Source organism: Ambystoma mexicanum, chromosome 1p (genome assembly GCF_040938575.1).
Source record: "Ambystoma mexicanum isolate Mex_15411 chromosome 1p, UKY_AmexF1_1, whole genome shotgun sequence".
NCBI lineage: Eukaryota > Metazoa > Chordata > Amphibia > Caudata > Ambystomatidae > Ambystoma > Ambystoma mexicanum.
The window spans coordinates 805,354,361-805,377,001 of record NC_090921.1 but is presented as its reverse complement, the minus strand read 5'-3'; the positions used below and the strand labels follow the sequence as shown (position 1 = coordinate 805,377,001).

The 22,641-nt window shown below is 42.4% G+C and overlaps 1 protein-coding gene across 1 annotated transcript in view; it reads left to right on the top strand.

The window, feature by feature from the left end:
- Nucleotides 1-6,704: 6,704 nt before the first annotated feature.
- The window catches only part of LOC138513341 (uncharacterized), a 46,085-nt gene continuing 30,148 nt past the window's right edge, over nt 6,705-22,641 (top strand). Inside the window, exons 1-3 of the mRNA XM_069628142.1 lie at nt 6,705-6,738; nt 7,170-7,502; nt 20,014-20,316. Of these exons, the coding sequence (XP_069484243.1) occupies nt 6,705-6,738; nt 7,170-7,502; nt 20,014-20,316 (670 nt within the window). The remainder of the gene's footprint in view (nt 6,739-7,169; nt 7,503-20,013; nt 20,317-22,641) is intronic.

The following is a 22,641-nucleotide window of genomic DNA, read 5'->3' as shown; positions in this document are numbered from 1 at the left end:
CTACAGCCAACTAGACATTCCATCGCAAAAGTGAACGACCAGAAGAGCCCCCAAAAAACACGGACCTTCAGACCTTCAAGAGGCCCGTGGGACTGGTTTACATCTACCTGGTCTAAGAAAACTATGAAATAGCAGCGAGCAGGGCCGGGTCTCGAAACAGTGGGAACAACGTCGACCATCGAGAAACGGCCCGACAAGGATCTTTTCATCCTTGGATCCTGGAACACCAGAGGACACAATCACCTAGCTACGCCGGGAGATGTGAACTTGGGTTTCTTCGACATTATATGTCTACAAGAGACATGGCTGCTTGAGAAACCCACCTTAGATGGATTCTGCTTGGAAATCGCAGCAGCAACGAGGGGACCCCTAGGAAGACCATCATCTGGGCTGCTAACGGCGATAAAAAACGGCCTGGGTCTCGAAGTGCCGAAGAAATGGAGAGAATCATATGAAATGTTAGTGACCCTTACCACATGGTCCCCATCCACCCAGAACGCCAAGAGGATAAAACGCAACATTTTGGCAATTATAAATTGCTACTGGAATCCCCAACGAACAACCGTAAAAGAGTTCTGCTCAACGATGAGTTCGACCATCGATCAACTATATGAAGAGTTTGATGAAATAGAGATAATGGTATGTGGGGACCTCAACGCAAAATGCAGCAAAGAAAATCAGGGACCGTGGACAGACGCAGCTTTGGAACGTGGGAAAGCCTGGATGGAATTAATCAGCTTGAGAAACCTACAAAATACAGCTGCCCTATTCCCCAGCCAATTGAACATTCCAACTTGGGAACGAGGGGCCTCTAAAGCGACGTTAGATTACATCTTCATCTCCGCGGCCATAGCATCAAACATAACAAGATTTGAAGTCATAAAAACAGCTAATAGCGACCACAACCTACTCACATGCACTTGGCATGGGTGGAAACCAAGGAAACCGGTCTACTCGGCAACGGTGGGAACGAACGCCCAGCAAACACGGCTATGTCTAACGGAAGCAAACCTCAAACAAATAAAATCGGCCTGGGAGGAAAAAACATCAGCTAACCAACTAAGCAAGAATAAAGAGAGACCAAATTATCTCGCTCTGCTGCTGCCATACAAGAAACCGGCAGGAGCCAGAAGGACGCCCCAACCACACACGGCCCACGCATATAACAAAGAGCTGGTAGAACAAAGAAAACTAGGGCGCAAACTAAAAAGAAGGGCAAAAAACTCAAAAAAAGAACAAGACTGGCGGGAGTGGAAAACTGAAGTAAAAAGATACGCAAATTGGCGGAAAGAAACTAGAGCAGCGCAATACCAACTAGACGCTGAAGAAATGCTGAGAACACTGGCAACAAACAAATCTAGCAACTTCTGGTCATTAATCAAAAAAAGCAGCCTTACATCAAGCTCAGCTCCGATAAATGCTGTCCCAGAAGCGAAATGGATCGAGTACCTATCAAGGGAGTTTGAAGAACCCAAGGAATCAGTAGAACAGACTAAAACAACTGCAATCACGACCTGGGTATCCACCTCAAACCCAGAAGTTATCGAATTAAAAATCAGAAAATTGAAATCATCTAGAGCTCCACGTCCAGATGGATTAACAAATACCACCCTCAAGCAATTTCCAAAAGAATGGGCAGAACTGATTTGAAGAATCTTCGAGGAATGCGAAAGAACGCAACAAATCCCAGAGTCCTGGCTAAAAGCAGTTATCGTCCCGATTCATAAGAAGGGTTGTCGGGAAGACCCAGTAAACTATAGACCAATCGCATTATGGGAAAGATCTTCTCTTCGATCATTCTGGACCAGTGGAGGATTTGGGAAAAATCAGCAAAGTGTAAAGACACTCTGCAAACCGGCTTCCAAAAAAATGGATCAACAGCTATTAACACCTTGATAATTAACATCTTAAAAGCCAAAGTAAAAGAAGGAGCACCCAAGATCTATCTGGCGTTTGTTGATCTGTCAAAAGCTTTTGACAAAATAGATAGAAACCTGTTATGGAAAAAATTGGAAGCCTGGGATTGATCCAAATCAGTGCTCGACCCTCTAATCGCACTACACTCGCACACAACTGTAAGAGTGAAGCTAAATCAAGAGGGCACCTTATCGGACGAAATCCAGGTAAAAAGAGGTGTAAAACAGGGCTGCCCGTTTGCGCCACCGCTCTTTATCGCCTTTCTTGGTGATCTGCAATATGCTGAAGAAAACATCAGAACATTTCCGCCAAAAATAGGGAAAACCACCATCCCCCGCCTACTATATGCTGATGACGTAATTTTGATCGACCAGACCAAGGTGGGACTGCAAAGGAAACTAACAAATCTCACAGAATACATTGCGACAAATCATCTAGAGATTAGCAAAAATAAAACAAAAATCATGACACTTGAGAAAAAATCGAAAAAACCAACAAGAGCAGAGGCATGGCACTTAGATGACATCAAAATTGAAAAAGTCAAAGAGATCAGATATCTAGGGTTCGACCTAGACAACTCAAAAACTGATCAGGCAATGCAAGCAGCAATCTGGGACAAAGCAAAGAGACTGGTAGCGCAAATGAGAACATTGGATAGGAAATTTGGCAAATTTTCGCTAAGCCCAGCAATTAATTTTTACGAATCGAAAGTTGTGCCGACGCTAATCTTTGGAACAGAGGCCTCACTTAGCATGCCTCAGACGATATGGAACAAAATAGAAGGTATGATCTGGAAAGCCGCTTTAGGGCTACCTAAATCAACGGCAATTGCGGCTATCAGAAGAGAGCTGGGACTGCTATCATTGGCATCGATAGCTGAGTTCAGTGCAATGAGACTATTCAGAAAAATCATCTTAGCCGACTACCTGCCATTATACGCTTCGATCAAAGAGGAACTGGAGTTCGGTAACTGCACCGCCTTCAAAAACTGGGCCAAAATCAGAGAAGAAAGTCTATCGGATATATCATGTACAGAAACAGATCTAAAAGAAAATCCGGATAAAATCAAACGCAAACTTGAAGAAAGGGACTGGATCATGACGTTGCAGGCAGCAGCTGACAACAAACTGTTACAACACCTGCCGCCCACGTTCAACAAACTGAAAGTGCCAATCAAGTATGTCAGCAAATTTCCAGAAAAGAAAAAAAGACTGCTGTTTATGAAAGCGAGACTCAACATACTGCAGACAAAAGAAATACTCGCAATTCGAGGCATGGCGGAAAACCAAACCTGCCGACTATGTAAACACATGGAGAGCGTGGAAACTCTCAGGCACCTGGTGCTAACGTGTCCCTGCACCAAACAAAACAGAATCATTTATCTGCTACCACTGATTATGAACCCCCTGTTGGCCCAGGAAGACGATATGTGGAAAAGATTAATCTCTGGAGAATCCACACGGTGGACGGTGTCCATGGCGACCCTTGTTGAACTGGCTTTCACACAGATCAACGAGACCATCCATTAAATCAGGCAACTTTCTTGCAGCGAGCTAATTGGCCAAATCGCGCGACGACCTCAATATCCACCTAGTGTTTGATCTGTGGAAAGCCTTTTTAGAAAGAACCTAGACACCTTTTTTAGAAGAACCTGAAAAGAAAAACTATTTCAAAAACAAATTCTCAAGACTTTCTTTGATAAAATTACAGGTTCAACTGAAATATAAATCAAATAAATAAATAAAAAAATGTACCCTCGTACTGAAAGTGTGGAAGGATGTTGTATGGAAGAATGCTACATGGAAGGATGTCACCTGCCAAGATGTCAGAATGCATCAATGAATATCATGGACGGGTGTTAAAGTGAACTCTGACGAGGACAAAGTGATGTTATGAAGAAGATGTATGAACCAATGTTGAAACAAGATGAAAATACTAAGTAACGATGTAACTGAAGCACTAAGAGTACCAGAAACCTAAAGCTAAAGTAATCATGGATCTAAAAGAAGATGCAGTAACTTACTGACCAATAACTGTAAATACGCAGTAACGCAAGGTAGAAAAACAATGTATAGACGCTTGCTATACGGGAATATATAACGTGGCAAGGACGGCCATATTAGAAAATGGCCGGTGGCTCAAATAGAATTTAACTGAGCTACCTCAGACACAGGCCAAGACTGTAAGAATCAGGCGATGCAGGAAAACAGTTTCTTGCACAGAGCCGATGATGACTCAAGGTTGGCCCAAATCAAAGATGCTATTTTTAAAGGTTAAGCACACAGCACAAAGGGAGTACATGGATAAACTCTGAATGTGGGACATTTTTCATAGATGAAGGAAGACGAAAACATATGTGAGAGCCAAACTGTTGATTAATTAAAATTGTACAACGTTCATATGAGATAACGTGAGCAAGTCTCTAGAGGCCAAAAGGAGCAACAGCACCCTGTATAATTAAATCAAATAGCAGTAAATGGAAGGCTGAAACAGACAAATTCATGGTCTTTTCACATGTGACCCAGAAGTCGAAAACAAAGACCATTCATGTGCTCTAACTCCCTTGAATGTTCCAGGACAGTGAGCAGCAACAAGGCCAACTACAAATGGAAGACTTTGGCTGATGGCCTACCGATGCCAGATGGTAGACTAATTGGGAAAACAGGGAATAGTCTGACGGGATTCAAACACCTAGGTTTCGTTTCATGTACATGCTGCTAAAAGAGCCAAAAATTCCAGGTTGGGAGAGTATGCCAACCAATCAGTGGGGTAGGGGGACAACCTGAAATATAATGTTGCAGGAACGAATCCACTGAGGGTTTGTCCGCTATAATCAAATACTATATTCATTTAGAGGTAGTTCAAGGCGTGCGTTATGGACAAGTGGTAGCCAATGATGCACTAATCCTTAAATAATGTTCTATAAGTAGATATGTTCCCTTCACCAATCCCTACCCTTGATAGGTTTTGTATTTTGCCACGTAGAATGATGTCATAGATGATGCATATTGACATATAAGACCTCCATGCAATCAAACTTGTTTGTGAGAGTGCAAGCATCAGTACGATGTTGGCCAGTTGACCCTGCTTTATCAAACTAAGAATAAAGAAGTTTGTGACCATTATTGTAACTCCATATGACACAAAAGAAGCTTCAAGGTGCTACAGCACAGGGGCCTAACACTGTGCAACAAAAAGCAAATACAGCTATTGCTGTGCCTATTTTATATTTCTGACACTCTCCCTGCAACATTTGAGGTAGTGGAGCAATGGCAGTGACAGCGGTACCAAAAGAAGATCCAGGTGTAGCAGCTGCAACCTCTAGTGACCCTCACATAATGTGCCAGGCATCTGGATCACGAGAAAAGGTGCTCCTGTTCTAAATTCACTGACATGTCCCCTATCCACCTCATGGTACTCCAGGTCACACCTAAAAGGACGAGTGCAGTTCCCCTAGTAGCACCCCACGATCCCCTGGTCTTGGGCCCAACTCCTCACATAGGGGATCACCAGTGGACCATCTACTAAAGCACTGAGCTGCACTGCAGCCCAAGCCGAACAGGGACTGGAGAAGATCCATCCGAAGATTTTCAAGGGTGCAGATGGCGATACCTTGAAGCCGACTAATGAGGGAAAATTGGAAATAGGGAGGCAGGCCCAGCAGGCCTTTGTTGTATTCACTGTCTGGAATGGCAGAAGAAAAACACAGGAGTAAGCCAGGCAAGCTAAGAGGTTGAATACCCTTGGATGAGAAACGGGGGAGTTCGAGAAAAAAAGGATTTGTGGAAATGGGCCCTACCGCAAGGTGGCTGTCCTCCATAGCATAAGAACTCGGACAAGGAAGAGGGATGTGGAGGTAATGTATGCATTTGGAGCATCCAGCACATATACCAGAATCAGCCTTTCTCAATATTGCTCACTATAAATACGGGTGTAAAAATCTCTTCTTCCTTATCCTTGTGCGATCAGGTTGCCGCAGTCTGCAAATCCAGACATTTTAAACTTAAAATCCTACGGAAAGTGCTACCTTTCATTCCCGTCCAATTTCGGGCCCCTGTTGTTGCTGCTGTAGTTCTCAGTACCATTGATTCTTGTAATGCGCTCTATCTTGGTCAGCCTGTCTATCTCATGTACCGTCTTCCGCTTCATCCGAATGCTGTAGCCAGGCCTGTCCTTCACCCCCGTTAGTTGCTTAGATGTCTACCCTGCTTCGTCAGCTTCATTGGCTCTCTGTCGAGAAGCGTGTTCTTTTTAAATCACTCTGCATTGTACATCGAGCCTTTTATCAAAAAGGCGCAGAATTTGTCCAGACCAAATTTCCCCCTTATGTTCCGCTGCGGCCACTTCGCTCACAATCTGCTCTCGTGATTCAGGTTCCCCGGGTCCTACTCTCCCGTGTGGGTGGTTGCGCTTTTGCAGTTGCTGCAGCAGAGGCTTGGAACTCCCTTCCTCGTTCCCTGCGTGTCACTGCTGAATATCTTTCTTTTCGCCACTCCTCAAAAAGTTCCTGTTCTGAACTCTCTGTCCTGTCTTTTTCTGTTCTGCTGCTTTACGACATGATGCCTTAGGGTGAACGTGCGCTTTATAAGTTCCAGTATCATAACATAACATGGATGAGCCTGCACCTCACTGGTGGAAACCATTCAGAAACAGACCATGTGACCATAGTTCTATGCCTTACAACCCTCAGTGGGTGGGGCCTAAGGAACAGCAGAAGACCTTCAACAACTTCCCCGTCACTGGCTGCAGGACCACGAGCTCATAACTCCACTTGCTTCAGAGCAGAGATGTTCGTCGGATATTTCATCCTCTTCTCAAAAGGTAAAACACAATCCACCAATACCAAGGCAACAGAACCAATGTAGAGACGATTCTGGAAGGATGATTATTGAAGGCTGTATTGCGACTTCTTTCATAGGAAAATGCCGTGTTTTATTGTTTTTCTAATACGATCACAATTCGTTATGTTGCTGAAGAGACATAGATGAACATGCAATGCTATTTTATGTTAATGACTCTGTGTTTGCTCTGACATGCGACTGCACAGAATGGATGTTAAAGGACGAGTAATAACGATACAGGAAAGTTCAGATTTCTAAATAATCGTTCTCTACTCTTCACGACACTTAAACTCCTAGAGTGGCACCCGAGTTGGAATGGGGCGTCTTTGTTGATTCCGCTGCAGGTGTGCTGCCACTCGGGTGATATTCTGGACGCAAAATTAACTTTGTGTTTTTTTTTTGTCATTGCAGTGCTGGGGGTGCAGCTGCACCTGCATCAGACGGAGCAGCCCCTCGTTGTTAGCGTTAATGAAACAGCCATCATCTCCGGTGTATTATCCGAGGAAGCCTGCGATAGGCGGCGCCATGTGCGTTGGTTCTGGAGGGGAATCGAGGAAGACGTTACGCTTATTAAGTCCTGCCTCACTGAGAACGTTGATTTCAAGTATCATTGCAGACTTGAACAGTGCCGCCCAACACTAGGAATCCACAGTGTACAGCGGCACGATGCCGGCGTGTATTACTGCACCTACTCAACTGACAAGACGCTGCATTTCTCCAGTGACGTCACACTCATTGTCGGAGGTAAGACCTTTTGTAAAGAAATGCGACAAATCACACTGAGCTAGAATGGCCATGTACCATAACATGCTGATATGCACGAGATGGAAGGGAGAGAAGCTGTACAAGAGCACGTTTTTAAAAGAAGAAATAAGTGTGACACAACTGTACTGTAAATTGTAGTTGGTGAATTTGTGGATTCATATTTGAATTAAGCAGAAAATTGCAAGACACCATATTTTCATTTCCTGTGCTAAATTATCTAAATGAATGTCTCTATGGCCCCTGATATAAAGTCACTCACTATTGGGCTCAATTGGACATCATTTAGACAATGTTGCAAACATGGCAGTGCAGTAGGGCAGCACTTCCCATGGACTATGGCACAACTGGAAACCTATGCTTACTTTGTCCACCCTCTTGGCCTGCTCTAATCCTACGTTACACACCAACCACATTTCCATTGCATATACTAATGCACTGTGCTAGAACATCCATGATTCAAATATGTCATATACGCATGGACCAAATTATAATTTTCTACTTCTCAAAACACCACTTGGCACAACATCAGCAGAGCCAAGACCATGCCTGTCTCACTTCACTCTCAAGCGGGCGACCCAACCACTGCTGTAGAGGTTTCAACAACGGTCAGACTTCAGACTTTAACTGCAGGCTGATGAGGACCGTCCTCACAAGAGTTCTACTAAATGCTTGATCACGCGCTAGCTTCATTGGCTGTTATTAATTAATTTAAATGCCCTTCAATTTGGTTTCTCACAATATTTGATACAGTATACAGATGTTTATGTTTACCTATGTATTTGGTTTGTACCTCTTCCACTTGATGGACATTGATTTTAATAATTTCCCATGCAAGACCTTCCATCCTCATCGTGGTGGTAATGCGGGAAGAGAGTGGTGGGAGCCATCGACCAGGGCAGCTCTACAGACATGGGTGCTGCGGAGTTCAGTAGGAAGGTGCTTATTTTAGGCTCCCGGCCTCTTTTTACGAGGGAGAGGGCATTGTTTAGAACTGGTGGTGAATTGGGAAGAAAGAGTCAATGCAGGGGCTCATTTGTGGCCCCTTCGGTCCATCTCTGGTATGTTCCAAGGCTGGGAGACCCCCAGCACTGGCAGATGTCACCCAGTGTATTTTGCACTTGTATCTTGTTTGTGCCACCATTGGCCCTTTGCTGGGTACAGCGAGGAACTATTTGTGTTGTGTTACATGTATTGTCAGTGAGAAGCATCTACTCTGACTACATCTCATGCACTGGTGATTATCCACTCTGAGGAGCTTTTGAAACCAAGTGTGCAATATCCGTAAAGAAGACATTAAGAAGTAGGTTTGCACTCAGAAAGAGGTCCCAAAAAAAGATCAACATGGCACGAGACCACAGCCGACTTCATGGGTAGGGAGTCAGGGTATGTGCAAAGTGACTCAGCTGGAGACCAGCACAGACCGAGACCAAGTACCAACTGGGCACAGACCAGGGCTAACACCTGGCTGGGCTTGCGCAGTCATAACTGGTATTTTTGCCAAAATCAGTAGTAGTCAATATGTTATGCCTTTCAAACAAAAATGAAAGCAAAGAAATGTAAACTGAAACCGTTCCAGGGCACAGTGGTGGTATCTGTATATTAATGTGCGTAGGCTACACTACTGCTACTAACAAAATCATTGCAATCACATCCGGGAATACACAGGAAATGTGCACTAACTTATTATTAAGTACAATCAACTGTAGCTTCCAGAATTTCAAAGCAATCACAAATGGCCGTCCTGTTTCCCTTACGAAGGTAGCAGCTTAACTCAGACCAAGTGTAAAATAGAGGCAAAAGAAGAGTGAAATGGCCGCCAACTAGTGTAAAATGGGAACCAGATAAAGTCTTAACAGAAAGCCAGCTACGTGCACATGTCCCTGTTTCTAGTAGGATGTATAACACATGGACGCCTGAATTATTTACAGAAAACCCTGCACAGAGTTATACCACTGCAGTCTAGAAGGGAACCCCCATCTCACCTATAATGGGAGGACACATCACTACCCCACTGCAATAACGTTTCCCAGTTGTGGCATAACAATGCCTGGTGCAGGGGCGGGCTGGGGTGGGGGGCGCCCCCTATGCTCGGCTAACTGGGCTGTTGCTCCCTAGACCATAGGTGCAATATGCACACAAACAAAAAATTTAAAAAGAGAAATATTTCATAATCCTACCTGTCTAGAAGGAAACGATTGCTGTGCGGCTTGCTCGGCATCCATGTAGATGGGGTGGGTCACTCGCCTTGTTCATCGCCAAGAGAATGTATTAGCACCCTGAATAGCCCGAATGGATTGTGGATTGGCTATTTTGTGTTTATGTTTGTGCTACACCCTCTTGGCCAGAGTTGAAAAACCTGCACAGAAAGATGTCGTAATGAGGTATTAATTATCACTAAACTACAAACTAAGTCAGTAATTTATAATTTGTCAGATTTTTTTAATGAACTACTGCTGGAGAAAGTTTCTACTGCCGCAAGTGGAATTTCTGAAAATCTGTCCAATTCAGAGTTTACCACCAGCAGGGTTGGTATTTCTAGAATAGTCTGAAGGTATTTTACAAATACTGCTTCCTCTGGGGTGACGGAAAAGTATTTCTTAAAGCACTTTTTTCACTCATTTCCACCATCAAGGTGGAAATGGATTTTGTACAGTAGTTGCTCATATCTCTACGGAACAAAATGTTATGCACAAAAGGGTCCATTCTGATCCTTTTATACATTACATGGTTTTGGTGGTGATGTGGGCATCAGAGAGGGCTTAACGCAGCACGTTCTCATTGCAAAGGCCAAGAGCACATATAAATGATAAGAGAAGGAATTCACAACGCCATACAAAATGGCATTATGTGGGATATGGCATTATGGGGGAGGTCAATGGGAATGCGCCAAGTTAAATCAGTCCTGAGTTTCCCAATGCACTGAATTTCAAGAGTTTCATCATGTTAAGTTTACTCACCGTAACTGCACTTGAACTAATGTTTTTTCCTTGAATAATATATATATATATATATATATATATATATATATATATATATATATATATATATATATATATATATATAATATTCAAGGAAAAAACTTTAGTTGCAGGGACATTAAGGCCCCATGTGGCTCAGACTATGACCACAATGATGACATCACAGATCACATCACTGATGACATCACTAATTACATGTTTTATGAGAACAATGATGACATTACAAATAACATCACTGATACCATCACTGGTGACAACAGTAATTGCATTGTATATAACTGATTGCATCAATAATGGAATTAGACAGAACATCATTTATAAGTTAGCTCATGAAAACATTGATTACCTTAATAACAATTTAGGCTGTGGACTTGGCCATGACGAAGGCTGGGGTCACTGATCAGCACTGAAGCCAATAGCTAGTGGTCGGTTAGTGTTCAAAAATACCAATGTGTATGTTTAACTGCCATGCCTAGTAGCCTGTCAGTGTTTTAAAATATACAGTGGGCAATGTTGATAGCTGTCATCAGTGTCCATGGCTAAATGTAATAGCTAGTCCTCATTACTATGTCAAAATATCAAATTGGCACAGTCAAAGGCCGTGGTCACTGGCTAGTATTGTGTTAAAGACCATGGCTAGTGGTTGGTTAGTGTATATAATATACAGTGGGCACGGTCTAAGGCCATAGCTAGTGGCTGGTTAGTGTTGTCTAATACACAGTGCACACGTCCAAAGACCCTCGATTATACCATGTTAGTATTTTAAAATATACAGTACACATGGCCAAAAGATGTACAAACTGCTCATTGTCAAATGCCATGGCTAGTGGCCCATTTATAGGTTAGAATATATAGTGGACATAGTCAAACATTGTGGCTAATGGTAAGTATTGTGCTAAAGTCCATGGCTGGTGCCTGTTCAGTGTATATAATATACAGTGGACACTGTTGAAATCTGCATCCACTGGTAAAGGACAACAACTATCAGTTACTGTTGTAATGTAATTAGTAATGTCATCAGTGATGTGATCTGTGATGCCATCATTGTGGTCATAGTCTGCGCAACAGGGGGCACAAAGTTAAGGTGCTTTAGCTGAATTTCCAGGGTTTTGTTGCATTAAGCTCTCACCTCAACCTCCCTGCAACTAAAGATTTTTCCTTGAATTTCAAAGGTGTTGTTACAATGTATTGCTCACTTTAACGTCTCTGCAACATTCAGGCAGCAGGTTAACAGCTTTAGCAGTGCACCCTAAATCATTCTGCAAGTTTGGTAAATAACAGGCAGTAACTTCTTTCAATCAGAAAAACATGTGGGCCTCACTCCAAGGTGGAAGGTTGTGGCCCGGGACATGAGTCCCTTTTGCCCCCCCATAAAGAAATCTCTGCCTGTGGAGGCAGTCAGAGCAGACTCTAACACAAATAGGCCCAGTCATAGCTTGGCCCTGCTCACATAGCTGACTCTGAAGTGATATCAAATTGCAGTGCCTATATAATTCTGTCACAATTGCCACAACCAGGGATGGCTTATATTTACAGATGTACGTGCACCCAGACTGACTTATGCTACACAATCCATATCATTTTGATCAGAGGTGCAATCAGTTAAAAAGCCACCTGTGCCTGCAAGTACTTTGTGTTCCAGCACCTGTCAGGAATGCACATTAGACCGTTGAACCTTTCCAGTTCGACTGTAGGGTTGGTACTGTAGATATGAGGAGTCTGGTAAAGCAAAGGCCCATGTATGCATTTTTGACATGGAGCTTTTGAAAGGGAGGTCTGGGTAGCAGACCAGCCTTTCTGAAGCTGAATTACCCACATCATTTTATTTACTAAAGATCCAAAACCTTCAGCTAACCTGCTTTTGCCAGATGCATTCTGTTACAGGATGCAGGCAAGTCAGGTACATATCCCCCCTACTTGGCTATGCACAGGTAGACCTTTCACCCCCTCTACCATGGAACTAAATGAGGATCTTTGGTTTGTGCTAATGACCTGCTCACTGACACCCAGGACTCAAACCCACCCTGACTTTCTGGTATTGTTAATGTTCTGTTCTGTTCTGTTATGCTATTGTATCCAATATTTATACTGCAGCCATCACCAACATAGTGGTCTTACATCTCTTGACCTTGTCTGAAAGGTGGCATACTGTGACCCTGCCAGGGTGTCATCAGACTTTAGTCTGTGGATAGGAAAGAAGAGGGTATGGGGGTGGTGATGGGAAAGGGGAATTAGCCAAAACGAAAACACATTTAGTGGTGGAAAACAATTGGGACAAGGGGGAAGGAAATGGTTGTGGAAGTAGGGATGTGTGTTTCTTAATTGTGATTATTTATAGTAAGCGTGAGAGAAAGGTTGAGGAATTGGCAGCTTAGTTCAAAGCAAGGTTTTACAGTAAAGGCCAAAAATACTGTTTATTTTACTTTTTGGGGTATCGTACCTGACAATTCCCCCAGTATTGTGTCACACAATAAAACATCAGGTCACTACTCAAAATTACTTTTCTTTTTACTGTTACCAATAGTGTAACTCTAACATAGCTTGCCCTCCAATGAATCTAACTAGTCCTTTGTGTGGTGGTATATACCTAGGTGGCACTGATGGGCCGGTTATCTAGGGTGAGGGGATAGGTCAACAGACTAGCCCTATCGCTGTTCTATCACAGTCACTGTTACCATTTAATCTAAAAAACACACTTCTTGAAATTTAGATTGTGTGTCCTATGCTTTGCAAATGAAATATGTTCTACTTTATTCTTTCTTTTTGCTTAGCGTCTAACAACAACAATCAATATATAAAAAAAGCTCTCACCAGTTGGTCAGCCGTAAATTGGTGTGCCAGCTTGACATTACCGATGGTAATGTACTCTGAATCTTCTGTGGTGTTATTAGAAGAGTCTAATTGTCCTCTAACAAAAGACATTTTGACCAACCCAATAGTCTATTGCTTCAAAACAAAAGGTCAAACAAGGCCTACCGGTTTCAGTTTTATATTCAATTTGACAACTTTCTTCAGGGTCACAGCACTGCCTTGATTGCTGTCAAAAAACATGAGAGGTAGAAAGTTCTCAGATGGTTAGTCACCCCACCCCTGCTTAGTTTGCGCCAGTGTGGGTGTATGTGAAGTGTGCAAGTATATGCGCAGTTTTGGGGTATATTTACCATATGTTGCTGTATGTACATGTTGTAGATATATGTGCCGTGTGTGGGAATATATCCAGTGTGCGATTCTGTGTGTGTGTGTTTGTGTATATGAAGGGTCATTGTACAGGAGTATGAACAGTGTATGGGTGAATGAAGATTTTGTGGATAAATGTTCATTATGAATATATATGTGCAGTGTATGTACATGCACAATGAACATGTGTATGTACATAGTGTGGACATTTGTGCAGTATGTGTGAGTGTGTGTGTGTGTATCTGTGTGAATGTGTGCATGTGTATTCTCCGGGTGTAACTTCTGTGGGATTGCGTATGTGTTGAATGAATGTGCATGTTGCATGGTGAGTGTGCTTTTGAGTGTGAGGGTGCATTTGATTTGCCTTCGTGCAATATAGATAGTGTGTGAGTGTAGATGTGTTTGCAGTGTGAGGGCGTTCATGGTATGTGTTGTGCATGTGCCGCCTGTGAGTGTGTGTGCAAGAAACATATTGGTGTGTGTGTAGTGACTGTATGTGCAATGTGAAGCTGTATGTGCAGTGTGAGGGTGCAAGTACAGTGTGTGGGTGCATATGTAGTCAGTGGATGTACGAGCTTTGCAGAGTGCCATGTGCAGAGTGTGGGAGTGTTTGCACAGGGTGTAGGTGAAAGTGCAGGTTATTTGTGGGTATAATTATAGTTTGCCGAAGTGTTTGATGTGTGAGGGCAGTATGTTTGCATGGAGGGAACCATGGAAGGCATTTTCGTTCTGCAATACGCCATCTGTGCTGCATTCACTGCCCTGCATCATTGAATCAGCAAGTGAATGGAACCGAGTGAATCCTGTCTGAACACACACAGAGCTGCATGTGTGCATATCCCATTAGGCCCCAAAATCTGTTCCCTGGCATTTTCAGAATGAGTAGCAATCGCATCTCTAACAATGACAAAGGGAACATATTTAATTTATAGGAACTTTGATCCAGATATATTGATGTGCAGAGAACAGAGGCAAAAATCCACAAAATGTGCTGTCTTCCAACAAGTTGTTTCTTTCATAGCACCACTTGTGAGCTAAAACTAACACATGACATAACTTTGATTCATTCCACAGTATCAACAAAACAAAAACACGTAGGTGTAATTTTGTAAAGTATGCAAAATTGCACGGGACCGCCAACGTGTGCACTTCATGCTTTTGGGACTCCTGCATGCACTTGTATTCACTGACAAAGCAGATTGCATTCTTGAAGAGTAAATCAAGATGAAATCCCCTTTTCTACTCACTTTACTCTCTTTTGTGAAAACTAAGATGCTGCAGGCAAACGCTTTGCAGGCGGTGTTTTATTAGGGATTCCTATGAAATCTCTCTGCTAATTACCAGGTGTAAATGTGAGGCATATTCATAGGAATCCCTTTGTTTTATGCAGGCATGAAAATGCAATGCAGGCATACAATCAGGTGCTCTTCCAAGACAAAGAAGGCAAGCAAAGCAGAGATGCAAACGCGGCTTTGCTCCCGTGCTGCACTTTGGAAAGGCACGGAAATGGGGCCGAGTGTCGAATTGAGGAGTACAAGTATTACACCTCACTTTTACACATGTTATTTTTCTGGGAGTCCACCCACTCCTTTGTTGGGGAAATGTGATCTAGGGGGAGTATTACTGACGCTGGAATTTGCTGGAGATGTTGATTTAATCCTAGATCTGACACTACATTAAAAAATAAATGCCTGTTTCTGGGGAAATTACTTTATCTTCTTGTGCCTCAAACCATACAAATCTATAATTGGAAATACAGCTGTAGAGTGTGCCATCTGGTATTGTCACAATTACACCAATTATTACTATTATTTTTTTTTATTTGGTTAGTTGTTAAAAACAACTTTTCAAATCTTTAACATTTAAACATAGAAAGAAACATATACATGATTAAAATATACAATATACAGGATATCCCAACAGATCACCACATAGACAAAGGGTTAACACACAAAAGAAAAAACACAATAAATGAGTTTTGAGTTATAATCCCTAAAAGTCAGATAAATATATTGATAATTAATCATTAAAAGAAATCAAATAAATACAGTGATATATGTTATGTTATGTTATGTTATTTTGCACTTATATAGCGCCTTATATACCATTGGTATGGTCTGAAGGCGCTGGTAGGTTGAACGCCCTTGGGAACCGCAGTTCAGATCAGTAGAGAGAGTAGGGAGAGTCAAAAAGGTGCGTGTGAGCACCGGATATGTGTGCAGCTCGTGCGGCACTTGTGTAATAGCTGCTTATCATCGGTAGGTGTGGTGGTTGAGAGATCAGGAGAATGTGTTCGTTCTGGCAGGATTTATCCGGAACGGATGTGGCTGCGTTAGGCCTGAGGAAAACGCCTGGCTGGGGGTGTGAGACCAGCAGTGTTTACATAGAATGATGTGGAGTAAGCGGCGGATGTTCGTATGAGAACAGTTATACCGAATGGTGTCATAGTATCACTGTGTTCTAGTTGAGTGGTGATGTAAAGGAGAGAGTAAGCGTGGTGGTGTGATATGATGGGTTATATGCTTTTTCAATGTGCAAACTTCTAAATGCAACTTTCCAGAGAGGCTACTGGGCGAAACCTCTAAGTACAATTTTCCACACAGAGGCTATTGGGTACACTTCCAAATTCGATTTATCAGAGAGGCTATTTGGCACACTTCCAAATGTAACTCTCACAGAGGCTATTGGGTACACTTCTAAATGCAATTTTCGCAGAGCATCTACTGGGCACGCTTCTAAATTCAAGTTTCCAGAGAGGCTATTGGGCAAACTTCTAAATGCAACTTTCCAGGGTGTCTATTGGATACACTTCTATAATCAACTTTCACAGAATGCTATTGGTAGTACTTCTAAATACAACTTTCAAAGCGTGGCTATTGGGCATACTTCTAAATGCAGCTTTCACAGAGGATATTGGTCCCATATCTAAATTCAATTTTCCACAGAGAGGCTATTGGGCCCACTATTAAAATCAATTTTCCAGCGAGGCTATTGGGAACATTTCTAAATTCAATTTACCAGAGGGGCTATTGGGCACACTTCTAAATGTAACTCTCACAGAGGTTATTGGGTAATTGGGTACATTTCTAAATTTCACAGAGGGGGTATTGGGCACCCTTCTAAGTGCAACTTTCACAGAGTGGTTATTGGGGACACTATTAAATTCACAGCGAGCTTATTGGGCATACTTCAAAATGCAACTTTCCAGAGTGTCTATTGGGCACACTTCTTAATGCAGTTTCACAGAGTGAGTATTGGGCACACTTCTAAATGCAACTTTCACAGAGGATCTTGGGCACACTTCTAAATTCCATTTACCAGAGAGGCTATTGGGCACATTTCTAAAATTCAAGGAGAGGCTATAGGGCACACTTTCTAAATGCAACTTTCACATGCTAACATTCACAGTTCCATCTAGATGTGGCGCAGGCCAATATTCACAATTCCATCTAGGAGTGGACATGCTAACTTTCACAATTCCATCTAAGAGTGGACATGCTAACTTTCACAATTCCATCTAAGAGTGGACATGCTAACATTTCTCAATTCCGTCTGGTGCGGACATGCTAACATTCACAATTCCATCTAAGAGTGGACATGCTAACATTTCTCAATTCCATCTAGGTGCGGACATGCTAACATTCACAATTCCATCTAAGAGTGGACATGCTAATATTTCTCAATTCAATTTAGGTGCGGCCATGCTAACTTTCACAATTCCATCTAAGAGTGGACATGCTAACTTTCACAATTCCATCCAAGAGTGGACATGCTAACATTTCTCAATTCCGTCTAGGTGCGGACATGCTAACATTCACAATTCCATCTAAGAGTGGACATGCTAATATTTCTCAATTCCATCTAGGTGCGGACATGCTAACATTCACAATTCCATCTAAGAGTGGACATGCTAATATTTCACATTTCTATCTAGGTGAGGACATGCTAACTTTCACAATTCCATCTAGGTGCGGACATGCTAACCTTCACAATTCCATCTAAGAGTGGACATGCTAACTTTCACAATTCCATCTAAGAGTGGACATGCTAATATTTGACATTTCTATCTAGGTGAGGACATGCTAACTTTCACAATTCCATCTAGGTGCGGACATGCTAACTTTCACACTTCCATCTAAGAGTGGACATGCTAACTTTCACAATTCCATCTAACGTTACGTTTGAGTGACACCTGTATAGTGGGAGAAAAGCCTATCAGTGCAGTTTGGAGAGCAGGCAATGCAATTTGGGCACGGCGGTCCTGCTAGGTTTGAGACACCCGTACGGTGTGGGAGTGGGCTATCAATGCAGTTTGGAGAACAGACAATGCACTTTGGGCACGGCGGCCCTGCTAAGTTTGAGACACCTGTATATAAAAAAAACATCTTTTGGGGTAACTCACCCTCTTCATTACAATCAGAAGAGAGATCCCGCTCAATACATATCACAGCTCTCAATTCCATAATCACTCATTATCCACTTTTCCATTTACTTTCTTTGCTTTTTATGGATTTATGTAGATTCAAAATCAGGGACAGTTGCTTCAAGAAAATATACAATAGCAACCTTTACGGCTAATCTTGGGCTTGTGAAAATCAACTTCCAAATTACCATCTCATCCACATCGGTATATATTGTGAAGATATTTAGAAAAAGTTTCATACGAAGCAAACTTAAACCAGGACATACGACTATCAAATGTTACAGAGATTCTTTTTGTTGCTTATTTTAACAATTTCGACAGAAATTTTGGTTTGGCATAATTAAATTTCTCCTCTGTAGAACCTCTCGAGTGTGCCATAAATTAAATCGAAACCGCACATATTGCCGTCGAATATGCGGCGAGGGACATTTAATTAAGTGTTCAGCCATCACTCTATGTCTTTTCGTCCCAAATAGTGAGGCATCAAAGGCCTTATAGGTTTGACAAGCAGCTAGATTAATTATCCAGTCATATTCAAAGATCTTTTTTTTTTGCTTGGTCTGGATTGGCGACCAACATCTCAATGTTTATAGCAGCATTAGCAATAGCACTAAATAAAAATGAGCACCACTTACTGGGAAACCCACATGGCGTTGACAGCAGGTACTGTGCTACTATACTCAGTACAATAGGTACATTTATGCCCAACAGACACTTCCGCAACAAAGCACACATTTTCCACAAAGCCTGCGAATGCAGGGATAATGAGCCCAACTCAAAACGTATCATAGGAAGCGGGGTGCAATTGGGTAGTTGCAAGATCTGCCTCCAAAATTTAGACTCTATTTTGTCCCAGTATTCTCGATTTCGTGGACTTCCGGCCTCAACCCCATATAGGAGTATTGGCTCTACTTTCATTTGAAAGAAAGATAATATGTGCTTGGACGGAAATTTGCCAAATCTAAAGGCAAGAATCTTGGCCTGTGAAGTGAGAGCTTGCAGTTTACATTTGAGTTCCCAGTTCTGGACTTTCGGGGTGGTGAAATTCGTGAAGATGAACCCTAAGTATCTGTATTGTTCCACCACTCCAAGTACCTTTTCCTGAAGTATCCAGGAATAACTCTTTTTCCTGCACTTGAGAGTGTTGTTGCACACTACGATTTGTGTTTTAATTGCATTTATTTTCAAGTTATTGGCTACGGTGCACTGCTATAACATTTGTTGTAAACCATATGGCGTTTGGGACAACAGAACCAAGACATCTGCATAGAGTAGATATTTGATCTTATTATTTCCCAATTTTGGGGTGTCACACAGATGTTAGTGAAAATCTCTCTCATGTCAAATATGAAAAAGTTAAATAAGCTTGAGGCCAACGTACACCCCTGTTTCAGTCCTTGCTTAGTAACAATGGGTGCAGAGAGGATACCCTCAAAAGTTAGGCGCACCTGCATTGTTGTCTCTGAAAGCAGTAGCATCAGTAGAGTTAGTAAAGAATTTGGACAATTGTGCTTTTTAAGTTTCTTATAGAGTAATGTACGATCAATAGAATCGAACGCTGCGTTTACTACAAACACTACGTTTACACCATGGAGGATGGCGGATTTACCTGCTAAAAGTAGCCGTTAAAATCAGAATAGGCGTTAAGGGTTAACGACGGCGTTAACCCTTAACGCCTGGGTCGTAATGAGGCCCATTGTCTGTGTTTGTGTGTGCTTGTTGTATTACAGACATGTCAAGGTTGCTCTTCCCTCAATTTGTTGAGCCCCTTGTACAACGAAAAGCTTAAGAAGATTAGCATAGTTGAACCTAGAAATGGATGTTGCTCTTCTTAGGAAATTTGGAATAATTAGAAATCTGTATGTGCCATATACCATGGATTAAGAGATGTGTCTCCTGTGTTCCTTCTCAGACAGTTACACGGAAAGGACGTCAGTGCTGCTTGTGACACTCCCACCCCTGCTGGATGTTCCTGGGAGCACTGTCCCTCTGGCCTGTGTGGTCAGGACTGTTTCTGGGCAGGTCTGGGTGTCCTGGAACATTTCTGGGATCCCACAGCAGGGGCTGATGAGTGCAATCAGAGGAAGAGGTGGAACCTTGACATTCATAAACCACATTGTCCTACCCATGGAGACCTGGACCAGAGGAGAGATCACATGCGAGTCCCAATTCAACTCATCCCACAGAGGGGTGAAGAGCAGCCTGGTCTACAAAGGTAAGAGATTTTGGAGCTTGTTCGAAGAAAGCGCAGCTTAGATACAATGAGGGAGACTCATTTTCGCTTCATAGCACAACAATTTTCCTAATGATATGCCACCTACCCTCCATTTTTACTAACACTTTATTGCACTATACCACCTTTTATCCTTCTTACAGATACAAACTCCACTTTTAGCTTTTACTTGTCCATGTGCTGATACAAATCCATTTCCCCATGTTCCTACCCACTCCCTTTCTCTTCTTTCACAGCCACTCATGTAGGTCTTAAAGTCACAGTCCACAGGTGCTTATACATAGTCTATAAGCAATAATTGTGGGGCTATTTAAAACACATTAAAATATATACATACATATCTTGTGTTATGTCATATGTAGGCTAAATTGGATAACGCAGCCAGCACCACTGGACATTTGGGTGGGCATTGGGTTTGGGGGTCCAACCTCTCCCAAGCAGAGCTTTGTGTATCATCTTTTTAAGCAATTATTATTATTCTGGACCACCTCTTCCTGAGGCTCCTGACACTGAAAAGAGGTGACACAAAGTTGAGAGGCTTCCCCTCTCCCACTGAACTCCGCGATTGCCAGAGGGCATCCATTAAGGCCATCAGTCCCCCTAATTATCTTGGATGGTCCAGAAAGGATCTGGTCCACTCGAACCTACCGTCGTTGGATGGCTGTGATACTCAAAAGTGCTGGGGCTTTGTTCCCATTTATGAAGGCATGGACCAAGAAGATCACTGTGCTAGCAGGAACTGGGGCCTCACTTGGGGACCTACTAGCTTTCCCGCTCAGAGATGCTAGAGTATGTTCAGCCAGACACTTGCCTAGTGGAAATTCATCATCTAAGAGTGTTTTGTGGGATGTATTGACCCACTAGGCTCTGCCATGCGACATCAATGTGTGCTGCTTTCACCAGAGCCAACAAAATGGCTGCAAAAAGCCCTATGCACGCTAAACCTCTGAGAATTGCGCAGTGAAACCGGAAAAGGTGGCTGCCAATCTACTTTGCCTGTGTCAGCAGGGGAACAGGAGACCACACTGAGAAAACCTGTCGTTGGGTTGCCCACAGAGTGAAATGGAAACTACCTGAAAGGCAGTGCTTCATTGCAAGGAAAACCCAGAAGTGCTCTGAAATCTGTTTTTCCTTGGCTGCTGAAATTACAAAATAATGATTCCAAGCATCAGAAAATATCCAACATCCTTGCTGGGTGTTAACCATCACCTTATTTAAGGAATCAACATAAGCACACAATGTCAGAAGAAGCAGAATCCATCATAAGAATATACACATTAAAAAGTGTGCTTGTTTGTGAAAATCTGTAAAATATGGGCGCAGTACCGTCGGCCGCCTGTATGAAAGCTGTCATTTAAACACACTGGAAGCTTAAACCTGTGCAGTTCAAATCACATGGTTGAAATTAAGTGACTTGCCATCAAAAGCAATATAGGTTGCCACTATTCAATCTCTATGTTTTAAAAAGACTGGAATTAGAGATTTGTTTGCCTATTTTTAAAATGTAAAGTTTATTTTATCAAAAACAAATTTAAACAAGTTGGGTTTTAAAGTAAACAGATACCAGCCAAAGAACTTCAAAGCAAATTCCACAGTTTGCTCCAACAAAAGGAATCTCTCCTGCTTGCTTCTCATCAAAGGCCAGGAAACTCCCAGTCAGGTGTTAATGAAGAGGGGAGGGGATTTTGCTCTGCTATTCCTGTGAGAGACAAAGGACTCCCTTGGATGAAAAGAATATGCAGATGCGAGTGTCAACAGAAACCCCTGCTAGAGAAAAGGGGCGGGAATTGCTCTTGACCCACCAAAACTTTGGGGGCGGGACAGACAGTTATGTGCATTCTTAAAGCACAAGAAAGTATATTTTTGAAAAGGACTGACATATTACTGTGCAAAATTGTAAAAATGTGTAAAATACAGTAGTGTTAATATGAAAATTCTTGTCACGTTTTAAAACTACTCAGAACTCTGTGCTATGTTCAGGGACATGACTACAGAATTTGTGGTTTTATAGCAATTGTGGTGATGCCAGAAACATGAAACTTCACATGATTATCCCCAGATATCATGTGCACATGTGTGTAAAAATGTGGACAAATCTGACATTGGGTACCAGACCAAAAGTGCAAAATATTGCCAAATCTAGACCCAAGCTCATACTGAGACGGGGCTCGGATGAATACTTGCTCCACCAAATATGGGATATAAATATGCTATTGCTAGCAAGTTGGTAAAATTGTAAATATATCTTGTATGAAAAATAGATTTTCTGTGCAGAAACAAAGGGGAGGTTCTCCCTGGATCCTAAAA